The sequence below is a fragment of the Cheilinus undulatus genome, linkage group 2 (genome assembly GCF_018320785.1).
Source record: "Cheilinus undulatus linkage group 2, ASM1832078v1, whole genome shotgun sequence".
NCBI lineage: Eukaryota > Metazoa > Chordata > Actinopteri > Labriformes > Labridae > Cheilinus > Cheilinus undulatus.
The window spans coordinates 39,298,137-39,310,454 of NC_054866.1; the positions used below are offsets into that span (position 1 = coordinate 39,298,137).

Below are 12,318 nucleotides of genomic sequence, written 5' to 3' on the forward strand. Positions count from 1 at the left end.
TGCTCTGGCAGATCATTGATAAATTCTGTTTCTTCATAATCTAAGATCATCCTGTCGCACACCTCTGTTTTATAAACAGTAGGATTTTGAAATTGATTCTTTTGGTGACAGGTAGCCAGTGTGGGTAGGAAAAATGGTTGTTATGTGATCCGTCTTTTTTGACCTTGTAAGGACTCTTGCTGCTGCATTGAAGCTGGGATAAACCAGAAGTTTGTGATACCAAAATATAGTGAATGACAGTAATTGAGACAGGATGAAATAAATGCAAGGATGTGTTTTTTAGGTTGGAGGTGCAGGGAATTGTTCTGAGTTTGGAGATTGTACAGAGCTGCATGAAACTAACATTAACAACCTGATTGATTTGTTTGTCAGACTTAACCCTTTACCTACTGACCCAACGCCAGCGCTGTGTTTTATATGTCTGGAGTATTATTACCATAACTCTGTCAAAGTTTGTCCGATCAGAAAAATTCTAACGGCATTGGAAAGCTGGGAATTGTGGACATGCACACGTATATGGTCCATCATAGTACTTGCAACCATATAACGTGGGCATTCATAGCAAAACACCAGAAGAATCGCACGACCGCTACATGGATTTTCAACACTGTAACTCCTCGAACGTTTACTCAATCTAAAAAATTCCAACGCTGACAGAGCTCTGGTAATCTGTGCTTTTCGGCAATATATGATGTGTGGTATATATATTATGGTAATGTCGAACAGCACCACGAAAACGGCAGCTTTGGCAGAAGACGAGTGAGAAAGGAGAGTGAAGGAAGAGAGTAAAAGGAGAGCGAGTGAGAGTGGCGTTTTGTTTAAAAAAAAAAATAGCATTGATAGTGACATTTGTGCGTGTCTGTCATGTGCAATAACAATATGTTACTTAAGAATGTTAAGAATGCATTTTTCCACCTTTATTTGTAAAGGCATATAGTTGAGTTATATTTATATGTATATAGTTATCTTTTGCGCTGTTTTTTGCACACCCAGAGTCCTAGACTCAAAAAATGACTGGTGATTGTTCTAAACATGTATAGGTTCACATTTCAAATGTCAAATCAAAACTTCATGAGCAGTAACAAAATTTCTTCTCATAAAAGCCATGAAAAACAAATCTGGTTTTGTGTTTTTCTTCTTTTAAACTGCTGACAATTCCATATAATGTGCAATAATAATTAACCAGATGTTGAAAAGTCAAGTTCAAGTACTCCTGGGAAAAGGGACCAAAGCTCTCAGACTTAGGGCATTTCCTGACTATTTTACAGCCATAATAACAAAATAAGTCCAGATCGCCATTTTTAGACTCAGTAGGTAAAGGGTTAAAAGCTGAATCAAATATGACAGTAAGATTTTTTTGCATGTTTTACGGAGAGGGACGGGGACCAAGATGTGGTGAAATAGTGAGATGCCCTGGCCCAAATAAAATAATCTCATTTTTTTTCTCATTTAGCTAAAGGAAGTTTGTGGCCGTGAGGTCACAGGACAAAGGGCAAAGGAGGAAGAGGTGTTGTATAAATATAGTCTAGATGTAAGTGTAGATATCTTAAACAAGGAAAGCGCTTCATGTGACAGTTCCGCTTTCAAATAACTCAATAATTTCTGACTTTCAAACTGAATGTCAGTTGAAGCTGAACCAATATTTTTTCTTAAAAAAGGAAATTAACAAAGATGTAAAAAGTGAGAACATGACTAAAATGTTTGTCGTCCAAAAGCCGGGGCTTAAAGAAGATTTTATAAGATTGCATGATATCACATTTTCTTTATCCAGAAGACTGACAAATACCAGAATTCACAGATTATTAGATTAAAAAAGACGTACCAAAATCCTTGAATTGGATGAACTGAAGCAGAGAATGGCTAGAGTATTTTATAAAAGATTCAACCCATAAAAAAACCATAAAAACAGTAGCCTTCAAAGGGTTAATCTTTAGTGCAGATAAGCTAGATAAAAATAGTATTTGTGTTTGCACTCTTGCCTCTAAAGATACAGACTTTCACTTTACAACTCTACCTCCTCTTCTAAAAAGCCACCAGCTCACCACAGAAAACTAATAAAATTATAGAAGTGAGTCTGTTGGGAGGTTTTCTCTCATAAACTTTGACTAATTAGTTTGTAGGATTTGCCCTTTTGGTGTCAGAGGAAATTGCTCATGGAGCAGATGTGGCGTGGTTGCAGCAGGTCACCCAGATGCACAGATAGAAGTGTGTTGTGGGACTGAGGCTCTCTGTGGGGCTCTTGATGCTGTTTTGAGCTGAGCGCTGCTGGATGTGTGAATACAGGCCAGTGAATTGATGGCAGGGTGGGGAGCAAAGGGTTCAGATTCCTGCAGACTGATAATACTCCCTCAGTCCTCAGATCACATTATCATGCCGTCTGCCTACACATAACTCAGGGCAAGTGCAGAAGTCCATTAACAGGAGGATTGTGCTGTGTCTCAGCACAAACAACAAGTGGAAAGTGTCTGGAGAGAGGAATATATCATCAGCACAGACCAGCTGTTTCAGTGGAAAGAAAGGGGAGAAGATGGATTTGAATGAGACATATGGAGGAGTGGAAAGATTCGGATGAGGGAGGAAACTTAGTAAAAGAGGAGGAGGTGACTGTGACTGGGCAGAGAAATGACACAATCACACTCAGCAGCTGGAGCGTCTTTGTGCGAAAGGAAGTGTTGCTGTGCCTTCAGAGTACGACAGTGAACGCTCAGTGTGCCGTATCTTTTTTCCTTTCCTGACTGAATCTGTCACTCAGCACTTACTGTATCTTTATCTCTTTCTCTGAGGATGTGTGTCATCTGTCACTCTGCCATGTAATCGAGCACTCTGTCCTACATGTGTCACTGCCACTGTCACAGAGACAAAGAGAAAATGATGAGCGCCAGAGGCCTGTTAGCTGCTGAACCAACTTCTCTTTTTCAGAGAAAGATGACAGTAATTCCTCATGAGTGAAGTGGAAAATCATTCCGCAGTAGCAAATCAATATGCAGTTTATAGCACGTGAATACAACACATCTGCTATTAGTCCTGCAGCCTTATGAAGGCCAGAACATTCAGTTTGTACTGATCAGTTTTCAGTTGTTGATTCAACTGAATTAAGATTTTAATAAATGTAGTTTGCAGTGCTGTTGAATTTTCTCAGTTCAGTGTCACTCCCAAGACTGAACAAGTTAACTCTTAGTTAAGGTGAAGGGCTGCACAATATTATTAGCAGAATCTCGGTATCAGAAAATATTAGCTTCAAAAGACAGTAGTCCATATCTGCATATAAAAACATTTCTGCTGATACAGCTAATAAAAACCAGCCAGTCAAAATAGTGATACTGTGATACTTTTTCACTAGTTTTTTGATACCATGGGCTTAAAATTTTTATTTATATGTTCCAGTGGTACTGAAAATACCAATGTGTTGACGGAGGAAAACATGCATACATTTGTATTTTAAACCCAAATATGCTGTGAGTGGAGAGAGAGACATGACACAGACAGCAATGGGCGATCAAAGAGAGTTAGTACAGGCGTCCTCTTACTAAAACATAGTGATACGGAGAGAGATGTCATTGATTGTTTGTTGTTTCACAGCCATTACACTCTAAAGAAGTTAAAATACAACAGTACCTCTGCTCAGATATGAAGGAAGATTCACAGTTGTGTTTGCATGATGCTGAAGACGTGCTTCTTTCTGCCTGCACTGTGTACCTCTCTGCTCTGCCGTCCGTCACAGCGTCCATCCCTGCTGTTTAATTCACAGTTGGAAAATAAGTTTTATGAAGTTGCTGTAGCATCTCCCAAAAATACACGTGCTAATGTTAGTGTTTGATGCACACATATAGAGCACAGAAAGGAGGGACAGCGATGGCTCCTGGTCCATTAAAGTTTTCCTTTACATCCTGACCTGGAAACTGATGAGAGTTCTACAAAAACACAGAAACCCATAAAATGTTTTTACTACGGAGAGCAGATTTCCCGCATACACTTCTTCTTAATGTGTATGTGATGTTTAGTGATGTTTAATGTTTAGTGAACCTTTCTTATGTGCAGGTTGGATATTAAAATAAGACTAAATTCACTAGTTTTTGGTGTTCAAGGGAAATTTTTGTTGCTGTGCTATCAAAACAGGTATTGATATCATTTGAATTGAACTGGTAATATCAAAAATAATAAATCTGATTTTGCTATACCAGAATGGTGCTGGTATCTGGTACTCTTAATAATTTGGTGGAGTTAAAGGAAGGACCAACAAACCTTTGTTGGCTAAAGTGTTTTTCTTATCTGATATCAGCAAAACTCGAGTATGCACGGTGCATCCCTAATGAAGACTTGAATCACATCAGCAGCATTTGTGACAAACATCCCTTGCTGTCACAACACTCAGGAACTCACTGTAACCATATATTCTTGTTAATCAAATTCTAAGTTTTCTGCATAAATACTGTTAAGCAGACTCATAATTTACCCCAGAATGTAACAAAAAGTTCCCTTTATAATGTGGTGGCATATCCTTTTTGTATTATTTTTAGGCTGTGGTTTAAAAGAGAATTCGTTTTGCAAGTCTTCCAAAACCAGAATCCAGTGCAAGATTGTTATTTTTTTTGCATCTGCACAATACCGCTATTGTAATATTTTGAAGTGTTTAAGTTTGCACGGGTGATAATGTGGACCTTTCACGTGCAGTCTACCATGATGAAAAATGAGAAGTGTTACAGGTTTTGCATCAGTGCAAACTCATTGTTAGAGGGTTCAACAACCCACTTACTCCACACTCAGGGCTTTTAGAGAGCTCTCATCGTGGTGGACCCTGCAAGCAAGTGCACAAACAGAGTGAAAGAGTGTGAAGAGGGTGAAGTGAGGTCTGAGAAAGAAGAACTGAGTTCTGTAGGAGCATCCTGAAGACTTTAAAAAACATGAAAATAAAAATGCAACAAATGAGGTGATAGAGACAGAGATAGGGGATACAAATGAAACTGAACTGAGATGCTCTCTGCTACATTGAGAAGCACTGATGCCATTTCTGAACCAGACAATGGTAATGTGGAAACAGCCTGTGTGACCGTGAAGTTGCCATCCCTGCAGGAAGGATGCCCTGTAGTGTGCGGACCTCTTGAATTAAATAAAAAAAGACATCATGCTACTGATGTGTCTGACTTTCACGGACTATGATAGTTTATCTTAGTTTCAAAGAAAGGCATTGAAATTGAAGACTTGCCAGTAAATCTCAACACCCATTTCAGCTTACATAGGGCTTAAAAAAAGGACAGTAGTTTGGCAGAAGAAAGTGGTTAGAGGTTTCATGTGATAGTAGAGGGCTCAATGGACTATACTGTCCAACACGGGCTATACAGCTGTGAGTCTGCCCACCCTGCTGACCACTTTGTTTTCTCTGGATGCCTTCTCTTGTTGTCTTGCGTGGTATTTTAACTGACAAAGCAAAACACACATGCTCCCAAAAAGCATTCCAAGCCTGTACCTCTTGGTTTTCTGCCAAGCACAACACAGAGTTGTTTGTAAGGAAGAACCTAATGTGGATAGCTGAGGGACTGAAGTTGCTGTTGTCCTTTTTTTTTTTTTTTTAAACCCCTGAAGGAAAACACTTTTCCTGCATGTCCTTCAGCTAGTCTGAGTTTTTGTAGCTGAATATGAATGCCCCTCTCTCTCTCTCTCTGTAGAGATGACCACGGCTTCAGCCCGCTCCACTGGGCGTGCCGGGAGGGCCGCTCCAGTGTGGTCGACATGCTCATCATGAGAGGGGCTCGCATCAATGTCATGAACCGCGGAGATGACACGCCTCTGCACCTGGCCTCCAGCCACGGACATCGAGACATCGTGGGAAAGGTGGGGCTCGTGTAAACAAACCTACATGCACATATTCATGCAGGAAGAGATTGTAAGGTCATCTTATAACTCTTCAGGGAAACATTTTTAATGAAATGAACTTCCTCCTTTTGATAAGAATGTGACTAACTTTTCATCTGTGATCTTTACACCAGGATAGACTTTATATTGTGCATAAAATTTCTCCTTCTTAAAAATCAGTTAAAAATGATAAGTGATCCAGGAAACTGATGCCCAGACCTGTTTTGCATACAGGTGTTCAAATTTTTCTGGCCAAAAAGATGATGTATCTATCTCCTCAACTTTGCTTCATAAAACCAGGATGTTATGAAATGTAAAATGATGACATCTGAACAGCAATTATGAACATGAAGGTCTTGTCTGTTCTTGCATTCTCCTGTCAGCAGTTTAAGAGAAGAGGGAGGGATGAGCAATTTTTAGGTGTTGAGGGAAAAAGAAATGTCAAGAGAGGCAAGTATGACAGTTAAACCTACCTTACACTGCTATGTGGTCAAGACTGTTCAATAAATGTATGGATTTAGAGACAATTCTTCATGCTCAGGATATTCCAAAAGGGTTATCTTATGCGGTAGCACAAATCCTGAGGCATGCCAAAACTATGGCTGATTATCTGTCCCTCATATGTCACCAGCAGTTTAAAGATGCCTTATGTGTACTCTGTTTATCCTGTTTGAAGGAAGTATTTCTAAAGGTAACATTTTGGAGATACACGATGTTGTTTGATTTGTTAAAGCAGAATTATTTGTGTGTATTTAGAAGAGCAGCTGGTCTACTTTGTAAATAAATACACACAAGGTGGCCCAACAGATTACAACTTCACTTCAAAGACAGTCATTTTATTCACTGGACGACTACGGGAACATGTTGCATCAAAGTGTAATGTATGCCATCAGTGCTCCAGGGTTTCTGATTTAGACTTACTGCCTGGCAGCTATTGAGTTTAATATTAGGCATGTCTCAATAGCTCTGGTATTTGTCCATAGGCGAGATGAACCTCCATGATTTTTGTTGGCAGCATTAACTCTCATCCCTGTGTACAGCCCAAACAAGACCTGAGCAGCTTTGTTGATCATGTAATCTTCTGTTTCTACTTCTCTTTTAGCTGATCCAGTGCAAAGCAGACACCAACGCAGCCAATGAACACGGAAACACACCACTGCATTACGCCTGCTTCTGGGGTCAAGACCAGGTGGCTGAGGTCAGTGTGCCCCCTGGTGGTGATATGCTTAATGAGCAAGTCTCATCATGAGACAGCATTAACCCATTTAGCCGTAAGGCCAGTAACACACACTCAAAAAACCCAGCTGTCATGGGTGCATCCTGGACTGGTTGCTAGTCAGTCACAGGGCTGGCACTGGAATACAAGGTTTAATAAAATCTCAGCCTTGGTTGCAAATAGAGACAAAAAAAAATTTAGAAGCTTAAACCTTTTGCTTTAACTGGAAGTCACTGCATTTGTCCCAGAGCTTATTAACATGTCCTAAACCATCAAAAAACAGTAAAAAAACAGTCAAATGTGCTGCATTTTGGTTTAATTTGATACACAATGCTAATGGGCTGATGTACCCCCTTGCAAGAATGGATGTTTGTTTTTGCACCCGTGCTAAGTTAAAATGACCTGAGGAGAAAAACCCTCAAGACTCCATAGCAGTATCATTCTTGGGATTTTCCTGTCCGGTCCCTTGACAGAGAGGCTGACTGCAGTAGTTGGCCTCTCTGTCATTCTGCTAGCATTTTATGGGTATGTTTTAGTGAATCATGTAGCGAGTTGCCATTATTGTGTTGATATTGTTCTGTGTTCATCCTAAACACACAGAAGTAACATCAGACTTTAAAGGTAGAAATATGTCAGCATCTCATCAAGTCTTGAAGGGACATGCATGCAAATTTTTGCATCTGGTCTAAAATGTCGCTGAAACCAGTTTTTCTTTTAATGCAGGACCTTGTAACGAATGGGGCTCAGGTGAGCATCTGTAACAAATATGGGGAAACCCCCCTGGACAAAGCCAAACCTCACCTGCGTGAACTCCTCAGAGGTATCACACTATTTGATATCAACCTCTTCCCAGCCTGTAAGTCTGCATATTGATTGTCTCTGTGATCAGTTTTCTCTAATGCATTCTCTTTATTCCTTCCTAAAACAGAAAAAGCAGAGAAACTGGGGCAGAACTTGACTAAAATTCCCTTCAAGGACACGTTCTGGAAAGGCACCACCAGAACTCGACCCCGTGAGTTTCACACACACACATAAACCAGTTTATTAGCAGACCACTTTCCATCAGTCGGTTTGCTCTGAGCGCTGCATGAAAGGAAAAAGTTTCCATACTGGCGCCCTAACTGGTCTTTATGTGGTGTTTGAAATTTGTACCACTTTTCCGTCTGCATAGAATTTAACTAAATGTCACATGAATAATGAGGCTTTTGTCTAAGCTTGTATTTGTCACTTATGTTTGTGTTTGTAGGTAATGGCACTTTGAACAAGCATGCAGGCATTGACTACAAACAGCTCTCTCTGCTGGCCAAAATAAATGAGAACCAGTCTGGAGAGGTACTTTATTTTCTCAATATCACTCTTAGTTTGACTTTCAAAACTGCTGATGATCCCTTTTAACTTGTTCCTTGTTTATTTCTCCATTGCAGCTGTGGCAGGGACGCTGGCAAGGAAATGAAATAGTAGTTAAGGTGTTGAAAGTTCGTGACTGGACCACAAGGAAAAGCAGAGACTTCAATGAGGAATATCCCAAACTCAGGTTAGAATTTAATCCTGTTGTTCCAAGAGCCTCGTTGTTCTGTGCCGTCTTTTGTCTCTCATTTGTTTGTAATGTCTTGACTTTGTCCTTTTTATTAATTTTTTTTGGGAGTTGCATCTCACATGATGTCTGTCTATGCCAAATCCTCCATGGGTTTGCCTTTTTGTCTGTCTCTTTTACTGTATCTCCCACTTGGCTCCATCCCAGGATATTTTCCCACCCAAATGTCCTACCCATGTTGGGAGCATGTCAGTCTCCTCCCGCCCCTCACCCTATCATCATCACACACTGGATGCCTTATGGCTCCCTCTACAATGTGCTGCATGAAGGCACCAGTGAGTACTTCCACTCTTGTCACAGAGCTGTACTTATCACCACTTTGGATGAGTTTTATCGTGATTGATTTATTGCACTTTGGCATTTGTCATTTTGCTGTCCTCACTTACTGTACTGCAGCAATTTTTCTGTCATGTGGTGGAAGAAGAGTGCCCTTAATCTTTTATTTGTCTTAAATCTTCTGTCAGACTTCGTGGTGGATCAGACACAGGCAGTGAGGTTTGCGCTAGATATTGCGTGTGGGATGGCGTTCTTACACACGCTTGAGCCCATGATCCCTCGCCACTATCTCAACAGCAAGAGTGTTATGGTAAGAAGAAGTTTAAACATAGCTGTGAGCATCAGAAATGGACCAAAAGTCTTTATCTGGTGGTTTTCAAAGGAAACTGCTATAAAAAACTTGAGTGAAACCACAGAAGAAGGATGAGATGTCAGTAACAATCTGAAGTCCCTTGTTTCCACAGATTGATGAAGACATGACGGCCAGGATCAGCATGGCAGATGTCAAGTTCTCCTTCCAGTGTCCCGGCAGGATGTACTCGCCTGCATGGGTGGCCCCCGAGGGTAGGCATCACTCACACAGCACAGATTCAAAGTGACAGCTGAAGCCACAATATTTCCAGCGTGAACGATGCATGCAGGGAACTCTAGACTCTCTCAGAGCTTAATGCAATCTGCAGCCGATGTCCGGGGAGATAGGGTGAAATCTGAGTATGCCAGAAACATAAACAGATTTATAAAATGTGAAAATAAACGGGACAGACAAGAACAGGAATACACAGAGGAGGTTTTAAGTTTACAAAACAGTTTATGGGGCATGATTGAGACTAAAGCGTAGGATGCAGGGGATTTGTTATAGCCTGTTGTCATGGAAACAGCAATATAGTGTACAACTGGTGGGCAGTGAGCTGTGAAAATGAAATCACAGGGAGCACCTGCTTTTGATAAGACACCAATTTACAGCTTTAAGCTAAGATAAAAGGCTTTTTTTATCTAAAGCAAGGCTGGCTTTGTCACATTGAAATGCAAGCATAAGGATGGGCAGAGAGAGTGGTTAAATGCATTACTAAATGCAATCTGTGTACAAAAAGAAAACTAAACATTAAAGTTTAAGTCTTTGGTTATGAATAGCAATTTGCACATGCTAACTTCATACAAAATCACTGGTTATTGTCTTTTTCTTAATAACTGAAGTATTATGTAAAAATGTATGCACATTCGAATTAAAGTGTAGTCCCAGGAAACATTCAAACCTTAGTACAAAAAAAGTGTCAAGTAGATCTTAATATTTAGATAATAAACTTCATTGGTGTCGAAATATTTTAACTATGGATGCACAGATACAGATACGAGTACAAAAACAGAAACCAGAACCATCCAACTGTCATCAGCTCTGTTATGTTTAAAGTCAACACAAAAATACTGCTTGAATTTTGACTTTTCATGTCATATTGCCTCAGTAAGAGCCATTAAGTTATTGGAGGGGTGGGGGCGGCACCCGAATCATCAGTTAATGGTCTCAGGAGCAGGCGACTAGTCGACATTCGTAACAGTGGTCAGTTGCACACCTGTTCTGTAGTTTGTTTTGCTTTATTTATTTATTTATTTCGCTGTCCAGCCCTACAGAAGAAGCCTGAAGAGATCAACCGTCGCTCAGCAGACATGTGGAGCTTTGCTATCTTGCTGTGGGAGCTTGTGACCAGAGAGGTGCCATATGCTGACCTGTCCAACATGGAAATTGGCATGAAGGTTAGCAAAGCTATTTTTTTTTTTCAACAGCACACGAAGTAGCGGACAAAATGAACATGACTAACTTTTTCACTGTAATGCATTTGAGAACATTTTTTCTACTAAACTAAACCTCTCTGTTTGTTTTGACCCTCAGGTTGCCTTGGAGGGTCTGAGGCCCACTATCCCCCCTGGCATTTCTCCCCACATTTGCAAGCTCATGAAGATATGCATGAACGAAGACCCAGCAAAGAGGCCGAAGTTTGACATGATAGTGCCAATTCTGGAAAAAATGCAGGATAAGTGAAAAGAAATCATCCTCTGCCCTCCTGTACTGAACCGGATCTTGTACCCCACGTGGTGGTATGGTGCTTACCAGGATTGCCTTAAACTCTTACTCCTCTGCTGCATTCAACGCCACTGTAGCTTCTGAGTTTAATTCAGCAGCAGTCAGTTCTTTTATATTGTTTATTTTTTGTCTTTTTTCTATGTGACATTAAGTTTTTTTTTGTGTCTTCATTTTTGTCACTGATCTGCTGATACTGTCTGCACAGGAGCTTCATTTTGACTCTTTACCTATAATCACGTGGACTGAGTACAATCTTCTTCAAACTTTTAGACCGAATAACCTGTGGAGGTCAGCATGACAGTCTGCTGCACTGCTTCAGTGGATGTAAGGCCTTATTTTTTTAACCTGTAAGGAAAGCGCTCCCCTTAAACTGTGCCTCATATTAAAACAAATGGCGTTTTAACTCTTCGCTTGTCTTGTGGAAAATGAACTGTATGCAACGGGGCAAGCATGAGAGATGTCTGAAACCAAGCATTTAAATATTATACTATTCAGCATATGTAAATGAATGAGTGGTGCCAATGAGAGTACAAAGCGGTGTTTTAGATTGGCTGTGTAGTGACGTGTAGAGCTTAGCACTGGTCTCTGTGTGACTTGCTGACAAAGATGGAAAAACTGCCTTACAGACTTTTTATTCGCTAAAGCATAAATGTCTGTGTTCTTCAGTGAAGTTTTGGGAATCTTTCTTTCAAAATGCCTTGCAAGATAGCAAAATTTCTATTTTTAATTGTTATCATGGACTGTTCTTAACAAGATTTTTCAAATGTATTACCATGTCATGACCTAGTGTATTTTCCTTTAAAATCTTAACAGGTTATTATTGGATTTGATTAGCTGTACCACTCAACAAGGGGTGCAGCCAGTCTTTTTTTTTTTTCAAGATGTCCAAACCTGTAATTGTTACGTTACGTACTTGTAATCTTCATAACATCAGTTAGCTTGTTTTCCTCGTTGTGTCAGAAATGAACACTGTAATTTATTCATGGATATTGCAGGTACAGTTATAATTGTCTTTTTTTTCAGCATGGGGAAGCGCCTTCCCATAATCCTGTAACTGCTGCCTTCAGAAGGTGATGGGACATTTAGGGCAGTTGTTAAGATCAAGGATGTCATCATATTGCTTTGGTCTTCTAGACTAATTCTGACTTTATATTCCAGTCTCATGGGCTGTTTCTACTTGCCGCATTGTTTCTGTGCCTCCACCAGCTTGCTTGTTTGTGCTGAATAACAGGTTGAAGCCAAATCAAGAATGAGATATACAAATGTATGTATTTATATATAAGTATATTAAAAGGAAAAATGTGA

The 12,318-nt window shown here is 40.1% G+C and overlaps 1 protein-coding gene across 2 annotated transcripts in view; it reads left to right on the forward strand.

Annotated features, from left to right (window-relative positions):
• LOC121521052 (integrin-linked protein kinase) overlaps positions 1 to 12,318 on the forward strand; it is a 21,935-nt gene extending 9,617 nt beyond the window's left edge. The window contains exons 3-13 of one of the 2 annotated variants that reach the window (XM_041804778.1): positions 5,664 to 5,829; positions 6,953 to 7,048; positions 7,790 to 7,886; positions 7,995 to 8,078; positions 8,313 to 8,398; positions 8,491 to 8,600; positions 8,808 to 8,935; positions 9,125 to 9,246; positions 9,401 to 9,500; positions 10,555 to 10,685; positions 10,822 to 12,318. In XM_041804778.1, coding sequence (XP_041660712.1) covers positions 5,664 to 5,829; positions 6,953 to 7,048; positions 7,790 to 7,886; positions 7,995 to 8,078; positions 8,313 to 8,398; positions 8,491 to 8,600; positions 8,808 to 8,935; positions 9,125 to 9,246; positions 9,401 to 9,500; positions 10,555 to 10,685; positions 10,822 to 10,971 — 1,270 coding nt within the window. In that variant the 3' untranslated portion in view covers positions 10,972 to 12,318. Of the gene's footprint in view, positions 1 to 5,663; positions 5,830 to 6,952; positions 7,049 to 7,789; positions 7,887 to 7,994; positions 8,079 to 8,312; positions 8,399 to 8,490; positions 8,936 to 9,124; positions 9,247 to 9,400; positions 9,501 to 10,554; positions 10,686 to 10,821 lie in introns of both variants that reach the window. The other variant, XM_041804772.1, reaches the window with a different exon arrangement.